This window comes from Merops nubicus, unplaced genomic scaffold (genome assembly GCF_000691845.1).
Source record: "Merops nubicus isolate BGI_N331 unplaced genomic scaffold, ASM69184v1 scaffold1664, whole genome shotgun sequence".
In the NCBI taxonomy this organism is placed as follows: domain Eukaryota; kingdom Metazoa; phylum Chordata; class Aves; order Coraciiformes; family Meropidae; genus Merops; species Merops nubicus.
The window spans coordinates 1-9,408 of NW_008604644.1; the positions used below are offsets into that span (position 1 = coordinate 1).

Sequence of the window (9,408 nt, forward strand, 5' to 3'; positions counted from 1 at the left end):
TGCAGAACGTCTCCTTCCAGGGGCAGGGCCAGCTGCAGAGCCTCAACCTCAGCGAGGACTCGCTGGGTGTGCTGAGGAATGGCACACCGGCCCAGTTACGCAGCCTGCCCGCCCTCCGGCGCGTCGGCTCCGGCCGCAGCACCTGGATCTGCAACTGCACCATCGAGGACCTGGTGACCTGGCTCAAGGAGAGCGACCAGGTGGAGGGCAGAGAAGCCATCACCTGCGCCTACCCCGACAAGATGTTGGGCAAAGCTTTGAAGACCAACAGCTCGGACCTGAACTGCTCGGAGCCCATAGACCTGCCTTCCCAGCTACAGACTTCATACGTCTTCTTGGGGATAGTATTGGCTCTCATTGGGGCCATTTTCCTCCTCGTTCTGTACTTGAACCGAAAAGGAATCAAAAAGTGGATGCACAACATCAGAGATGCCTGTAGGGATCACATGGAGGGCTACCACTACAGATATGAGATCAATGCAGACCCCAGGTTAACAAACCTCAGCTCCAACTCGGATGTCTGACGAAGCGCCCTGGACGCGGGGCAGCGCACAGTAGCTATGCATGAAAAGTAGACTTGTGCTTTACCCTCGTGCTTGCTTCCCTCTCTCTGGAGAACCCCTAGACATGCTTCTAACTTGACGGGCATATGCCTCCCTGTGATGTCAAGTTCTTTTTTGTTTTGAGACGCTGAGCAGCTGTGCATGGCGTTGGGCTGTATGTAGGAAACAAGCTGCTACTTCTTTTCCTCCTTAACTGCCTGAACTTGTGAGAATTTTTTTTCAAGGTCTCAAAATTAAAAAAAAAAACTATTCTCTCTGATGCTCCAAAGCCATCAGAGTTTGTAAAAAACCTACTGATGCAGACACCATTCAACAAAAGCTGCCTCAACTTTTTGGGAAAAAAATGTTATGTTTCTCTGTGCCAGTTTTGATCATGTATATCCAAATTGTGATGACTACGATTCCATTTCATAGACTACCTTGAGATTTTAAAAAGCAAAGAAACTCCTTTTAACAACTCCTCTGTTGCAAAGAAGGAAATCGAATAGTGAGCATGCACAAACACTTTATAGTTTTACATGTTAGGAAACTTACAATCTCAGTAAGTCTCTTACTATTTTGTAAAGTTATTTTTGATTGCAATTTACACGAAAAGAGAGGGTTTTTATACAAACTGCATCTAAACTCTATCTGAACTGTGAAATTCAATAAACAGTCTTACAAGAACTGTTGTGTTGGAAATTTGCTGTTCCGTGAGAAATGTATGGACATCTAAGAATGTGAATAGCTTTATAGTCTCTGAAGTGATAGGCCTGCAGTATTAATCTGAACAAAGTTTTATACAAATGTGTATCTCAGAGACATAAATGTTTGACAATTTCATGAAATGTGCTCAGAGAATTACAGCAATCAACATTGAGAGCAGTTTCACTTGGCACAAAGCCCCCAGGCTGCTGTCTCGAAACAACTGCAAAATGTTGAGACAGATGCTAGGGTCCACCTTGCTGGGAAGGTACAAGCTGACAGAATTTTCATAAGGTTTTCTCTAGCAAATCAAGAAAAAAAGAAATCAAATTAAAATGTGGAATTTGTAAGCTAAAGAAAGTTTTATCTGAATGGAATTGCTTATTATAAAAACCCCATACTTTCATGTCCTGAACTAAATTAAATACAGCTCCATCGTGTAGTTGGCGAGCTTCGGGCTTGTAAATCGGTGCAGCACTTACTAAGTGCTTACGCTTTCATTTTAAGCTCTTGGTGCTCATGAAGTTCTATAGTGAACTGCATCGAGTAACTTGATGGAACTTTTATCTTAGTGCTTTTAACAGGTGCATTTAAGTATTGTGTGTTACTCATGCTTTTTGCTTGCTTGGGAATGTATTTACTTGTAAATAGATAAAAGCATGCAAAGAAAAACTAAATGCATCGTTTAATATGCAACTCTCATGACATATGGAAAGGTTGGCAAGAACCTTCCAGTGGCCAACAGCAACTAATGCACTATTTCTAATCCATTTATAGATTCTTAATGAAAAAAATACACCAGCTGTAGAAGTGTGATGTGAATTGGTATCTCTCAGTCTATCTGTGGAGCTTTTTCCATGGTATCCGTTACTTGAAGCTCTTGAGCATCTCTAAAATGTTATGAATTACTGGCTAATTCCCTTTGCTTTCAAAAGTGACAGTTTTCTCATAGATGTATGCCTTTGGTAAGAGCTCATAAATATAGAATAGTCCTTAAAGTATCAGAAGGAATATAATCTATTTTGGGCATCACTATTATTCAGATGCATTTTTCTCTCCTTGCAACTTCAGGCAGCAAGTAGCACAAGTTGGTCCAGACTAATTTTCTATTGCTTTAAATTGGCTTTATTTAATAGCAGTAATTTTTTAAAATGTAGTTTCATACGTTTGTCCCCAGAAGTGAAAAAAGAATATTAAGTACAATTTAATGTTTTGATAATTTGTTGTATTTTACAATTAATGTAAGTTAAGTGATAGCCTATTTCTCCTGCTGTAATTTAAATGTATGAGCAATATCTGGTTAACTGCATATGAATTAAGTTTGTGGATTCTTAAAAAGCAGACTGCTGGTCTGAATGTTAGCTGCTGTTATTTTAAGAATAGTGTAAAAGCCCCAATGTGAATAACTATGACTGTGCAACTGTGCAAATGGTTCATACTTGGTACACATAAGATAGTTTATGTAAGAAGCTGGAATTTTCAATAGCTACGCAGCGTGCTTTGTCATATTGGTCGTGTTGGTAATTGGAGATTCTCAGCCTACACTTATTTGTACGGTGCCAAGAGGAGTAGAGCATCATCCTTGCTTTAAGATGCTCCTGTAATATAATAGATAAATTATGTACAAACCAAGCCATTTCTTGGGCAATTTCTTGGTTTTTTTTAACAAATGCTTTAAAGTAACTACAGTCAAAGGCAATTATCTGTGATGTGTTACTGTAACAGCCATGCATTTATAGAGCTGCTGTGTAAAGGTAGGCAACGACTTTCTTCACAGTCTCTCACCAATGGACTGAGTATTTCTGTAGTGAGCAAATGTTAGCTGTTGTACTACACTTATTATTCTAAAGATTATGATTATTATTTTTGTATCATAGAAAGTCAATGTAATAGCATTTTATTAGAGACCTGGTGACTGCTACTTTAAAATAATTTTTGCCACTTGCTTACATGTGTATTTATTAGGATGTAACAGGCAGCATGTGTCAGTGTCGTGTTGGGTAACGATCTCCTACAGTGTTTGACCAACAGTGAATGCTTTGGTGTTTTGTACAATGCATTATTTATCTTGAATCCCCTTCCGTAAACAGTGCTTGAAATTTGTTTTCCTTTCCTTTTACAAAATAGTTAACAGTGGTACTCAGAATACAGTTAAAAAGTAGCTCCCAAAGTGCTTCAGAACTTGTTTAAAAACCACACATCTAAAATAGCATTAGTTTAAGGGTTCTTCTGAAGCATGTTTTATAATCTTACTCTGATTTGACACCTGAAATTCCAGTTGATTACTATTTTCAGAGCAGCTTAATTAGCAAGGCTGTTTTATTCATTCATTCTTCAATAAAACACGTGCAGTACTAAATGCCTCTAAAATGTATTTTGTATACATAAACCCCCGAAGTTCAGCATGACACAGTCATTACTGATGTTTCAGAAAACATCTGAAGTAGTAGCGAAATCTTCAGGGAAGGCTGCGCAGCTACTAGGCAGAAAGGATGGTTTGTTGTCCAAGGTTCAACTGCTTTCTTAAGGCTGGTTTTATTTATAATAAGCTTATCATTTTCCTAGAAGAACAGCACAAGGAATTGACATCGTTTTAGTATGTTTTCCTAAAGTACTTTGGATAAGTGCTGCTGCCAGGTAGGAAACAAAAAATTCCCCAAATCTTTCTCTGTCCAAGGTAGCTTTTATATTAGGTCATCCAGCATTTTTTTTTTTTTTTTAATTTCGACAAGCCATAATATTACTGGTAATTTTGACATCCAGAAAGTGTTTGGAAGTTTTGCACGACTGCTTCAAGTCCTTTCATTCAGGATAATTTACCTTTTAAGCACTGGTGACAATCCCCAGTGACTTGCCAACTAGCGAGGCAGTCTGTTCAGGCCCCTGTTCAGTTGTTTATCGAGATGTCACTGAAGACAAGCAGGGCAAAATATTCAAAATATGGCTGCACTAGGATCCCAACTCTCATTATTCTACCAGCATTTTCCCTGTGCTATACTCTGCTCTTTATGCATCTGCATAATTTCTTCTTCGCCTCATTTTCTCAAGAAATCCATTAAAAGAAGTATGAATCTGCATAGGTAGAGAGATCAAGTCTGACTGCACCTATATTTTGAGGTGTAGCATTTTCATTTCCCTTTAAGCCTGAATGTGAAAAAGAGCTTTTGTCAAAGTGGACAGAATGAAAATTTGATACACGCTTTTTCTTTCTCTTCAGCAGCTGAATGTTCAAGAAGAACCATTCATTCTCAGCATATGATGAAGGAAAATAGCGTTTGGTAAGAAAAATATTTTGGTTTCAAGCTTCCGAATTATATTTATGAGAGAAGGGTGAAGTTTATAAAGGAAACTGAGCTAACCCTTTGAAACGGGTGAGCGATGGAACAATTGCTGATTGATTCTGTCTGTGGAGTTCTGGTTGTGTTCTGTGGATACGGCTCTAATTTCTCCCTGATGCTATAAATAGAAACACTTTGCTAACAAGTGGAGTCATGTTCTATAATACTTGTAATGCAGGTGTTTCCAGTGTGAGATTTTTGTGGGATATAATAGAAGACTGAGTTTAATTCAGTGCCTGCTGATTTAATACTGAGTAGATCAGGCCCATAACCTAATGGTCCATTTTTGTAAATGTGCTGCTTTTGCTAGTTGCAAGACCTCAGCTTGGATTCAGTGGAAGCCCACTAAGAAAGAGAGAAACCAGTCCGTTTGGGCAACATTTATTAGATTTTTCACACATGCATAGAAAAGGGATACAAAAACATGTGGGTTTGGAGGTTCATCTGCTGCTGCAGGAGTAAGTGTTCTCTGCAAGTGTCCTGAGTCAATACAGCAGCAGCCGAAAAGTGGTGCTTTGTGCCAATGCAATAAACATAACAGTACTCCTCCCTCATCTTGAAAAAAAAAGACCACCAAGCTTTCAGAAGCAGGCATACAGCTTTGCAGTAAAAGTATGTCCTTAAAAAGGGCTTTTGCTTTTTCAACGGTGTTACAATTCATGCGTCATCCCCTCCTTGGGAAACCTTGCCATGCCAGAAGTCATCTGTCGCGTAGGCAGAGCTTCAAGTTTGGCCTTGCATTCCCTGCGTTAGCCTAAATAGAAAAAGGGGAATTATTAAGAAAATTAAAATGGTAGTTTAGACAGTGTATTCGTGTTGCAGTTAATAATTTAATACTTGCAATTATTTTTTTCAAAGTGTTCACTAGATAGCTTTTCCTTTCTGATGACAGACTTACAGAATAACAGATTTGTGTTTTCTAGTAATTATGCATAAAAGCATCTGAATAAATTTGCAATGTTGAGTATATACAGTGATGAAAATGTTATGAATCTTGTGTTCTAGAATGTTTCATTATTCTATGAATTTTAGATGTGCAAGAAGCTGCTGTAACTTTTTCAGATTGAAGCTTTGTTTCTTAATTAAAAACTATTCTTGAGGAAAAACGCAATAAAATATTTATGAGATTGCTTTTAAATGTTATACGTTCACTCTGTTGATTTTATTCCTGTGAATCCTTACAGATAGTGAGGTCTTTGCTAAAAGCATAGTGTTCTTTTTAGCTCAAACTAATGATTCTTTTGTGAATTTGCACATAGAATGGTGAAAAAGCAACTTCTATCTAGACAGCTTGTTTAATTTATTTAGAAAGGTACTAGGTCAGTGCATATAAGAGATTGTGTTTTAATCATTCTTATTTTGGACACTAGTTGATAGTTTTGGACTTGTAATGTACATAGTATTGATTTTCAAGTTAGGTGCCAGTTCTAAGGTTAAAGGTGGTGGATTTTCAGTTCTTTAATGACCAGATCAAACAGTGTGTAAAGTTTTCAAATATATATTGATGTAGTGAAATATAGAGACACGGTTATTACTGATGGTGTAAAATTTCTCACTGTGAGGGACCTATTGAAGAAAAGTACTGCTGAAACAGAACCATCAACTGCAGGGGGAAAAAAATAAATAAAAAAATTCTGATGGCAAACTTTTATTTTTCCTACTTTTTAAATGCAAATATTTAGGTTGGAAAGTCAAAGGGAAGGATAATATTTCATCTTGTCGAAGACAGCTAGTGCAGACATCTGAAATCGTAATAGAATGGAGTGATTTTTTGGGGCTATCCTAGGAGTATAGCCAATAACTTGTTTAGTCTCCTGTCTAAGATGATTGCTATTACCAGGTTTTTCACATTCTTAGGACATCTAACAGAGAAGGACATATGACAGATTGATCTGTCCTAGATTTTATCTTAGGAGTGATCTGTTTTAGTATCTGTCCACAGTGTATTTCACATACTCCCATTTGTTCTAGTAGAAATTTTATCTGTGGCCTAGCCCAGGGTAGCTTTACGTGAAATCATGGGCATTTATGCAACAAAGGACTAATTTGTCATATTGACATTACCAAATGTCAAATAAATATTTTAACAGAATGTGGTGTATACTTTGTGCTGCAAATACAAAAGCATCAAGTAGCAGTAATAAAATATTAAAATAAGAAAAAATACCTTTTGTTGTGAGAACGATGTAAGCAGTTGTGAACTGACACCGCTTTGGGGCATCTGAGTAATTTAAGCCTATTTTGACAAAGGAAAAAAAAAAGTAGTTATTGCATTGACATTTTTCCTCTTCAGGTAAGTGTCTTCATTCATTCTCCTTAACGGGTCATGAACAAACGGTAACCAAATCCTGCAGATAGTTATAGACTTGAATCCATTTAGGTCAGTAGCTTTACCCCAGTACTTTTGTTTCCCTGTTTTCAGAGGGGGGTGCTTTTGTTAGCCTCGAGGGGATAAGAAATTGCTCGTAAACATCAGAAACAATATTTTTCCTTTTATATGTTTATTTATGCATTTTGCTCACACAGACACAGACATGTATATAGAGAGATTTAAGGTACATGTAGGAGATTGAAGAGTAGAGTCGAGGCACACCAGTCTCTCCCGTACATTCTGTTGGCTAACCTATTCTTTCCCACAAATTGGAAAGGGGACCTAAGTGCCTAACAGATTGCTGAACACCTAGTTTAGCCATTAGCAGCAAGTTAACACAAGTTGGTGCTGAGTGGCCAAGATTTTCCAAAGTGGCCAGAATTTGGGGTTCTGCTTTCAAAGTAGCTTAAAGGGGCTTCATTTTCAAAAATTTTTGGACACCTTGTGGAAAATTACACAGGTTTTCTTTTAAGGTGAATTTAGCTAATTGTGGAAAAAAACAGTTTTCAGTGTGAAAAGTCATGTGTCTGGTATATACTTGACAGACTATATAAACACTTGTAAAAGCTTTTGAAATTCCCCACTGTGTCATTTCTCAGATTCACTGACATCTCTGTAACACCATATATGCAGACTATCCTTCCTTTTCTCCAGCTCACTTATTTAATCATCCCTAATCTCTACAAAAGGTCTACAATAGGTCTACAATAACCTCTGTGTTGTGACCAGGCTTGATTACTTCAATTGGTAAGCAAAGGTAGAATTCCCATGAAACAAATCATGAATAAAATCAAATCTTGAATGTTTATAACTAAGCAGATGAATTAATAAGTTTATATCTGTTTTTATACTTTCATTCAGGTTTTCACTTTTCCTGTTTTTCCCTTGCTGTTTAGTTTTTCAGCATACCAGAAAGCTTCTGTGATAGTCCAGAGGAACTCTCTGATTCCAATTTCCAGTAACGAAAAAGGAGATCTCACTTTGAGACGATAGACTAGAAAAAAAACTGGCAGAAACAGTGCTCGAACATTTCTGAGAGAATAGTAAAATGTCACTAAAAATGGCTCTGCTAACATATTCTTCATTTGTCAGAAACGCTACATACGCAGGAAGAACTGGAATGCTGAATTTGTGATACTGATATATACATATATATATATATATATATGCTGTTTAATGAGACCAGGAGTTTTCTATTACAATAGCATATAGTACCTCTGCCCTGATTTCTCCCCCCTCCATCCCTGCACACATTCCAATATGCTTGAAGAGGACTCAGATGAGTTTAGGACATGCCTTCAGCAGATTGTGGTAATTTGTTTCGATTATTAATCATATGTGAAGGCCCTTACTTTTGAGCACATGAAGAAATACATTCTAGTAGTTGTAATTTTTAACATAGAAACAAACTAGCTGGCATATGCCTGGTTTCATAACTTATCTGTAAATACAAAGAAATGCTCTGAATTTGAATTTGCAAGGAACAGATGTTTTCCAACAATCTTGAGTGTAAATTCAGCAGGTTTTCCTATTTAATCTAGGAAATGATGACACTGAAATCTATTGCAAGCAGAGGAATGATTCGTTCTTCGTCGTAGTCATGCAGGCTATGTCTTTTCCATGAAGCAGTACAAGGTGTTTTATCTCTTAGGTTTCCAGGGAGACAGTCACAATCCAGTAGGGGTTACTGTTGTTCTTAATAAAGCTCTCTAGATTTTGTAGTTTTAGCAATTTTTCAGATCAAAATCACAGAGATAGCAGATAGGATTTGATAAATGACAGTGAGTAACATGAATTGATGTGACCTATTTCAAACACACATAGATGATGCTGTAGTGTACTGACTAGGTACTGTTGCTTTCACCAGCCAGAATCATTGTTTTGAATGGCAGGAGAAGGCTCAAAACTGAGTATTAAGTCTCTTTGGAGAGTCAGACAAACTGTTCTTATAATTTAGAGATTGATACAGAATATGGGATATCCAAAAGGTTTTGGATATAGGTGTGAAGCACTACCTCCATCCACCACAACAATTCTAGGCTTGTTCATACACAAGTTGTTTAATAGCTCACAGGAAACCGTGTATCTCCTCTGTGATTTAGAAAGAAAACCGGAGCAAATACTAACTGGTTAATGTAAATCAAATTAAGAATCAAAAATCTTATCTCTCAAAATAATAATAGATACTGACCTCACTTAAAAGAATCCAAGAAATTTTGATCACGGAAATATGTTTCTTCATATATTCTTCATATGTTTCTTCATCTATTTCATCATTACTTTCAATACTGTTATTATGCATTAGACACTTTGAACACAGAAATTTGCAAAGGGAGTGTTCAGTGCAAAGAGACCAATGAATAGTAGAGAAATGCTGCTGAGGACCCTCCCAATCTAATTTTCCACTATTCTGCAATGCAAAGGGTAGAAGTAGAAAAGGGAAGATCTTTGA

At 37.1% G+C, this 9,408-nt stretch overlaps 1 protein-coding gene across 1 annotated transcript; it reads left to right on the forward strand.

The window, feature by feature from the left end:
• Nucleotides 1-5: 5 nt before the first annotated feature.
• LOC103771745 (trophoblast glycoprotein-like) lies at nt 6-524 on the forward strand (the record flags this gene model as incomplete). Its single annotated transcript, XM_008939056.1, has 1 exon — nt 6-524. A coding segment is annotated over one exon (519 nt), but the record flags the coding sequence as incomplete, so codon positions are not given.
• Between the last annotated feature and the right edge of the window lie 8,884 nt (nt 525-9,408).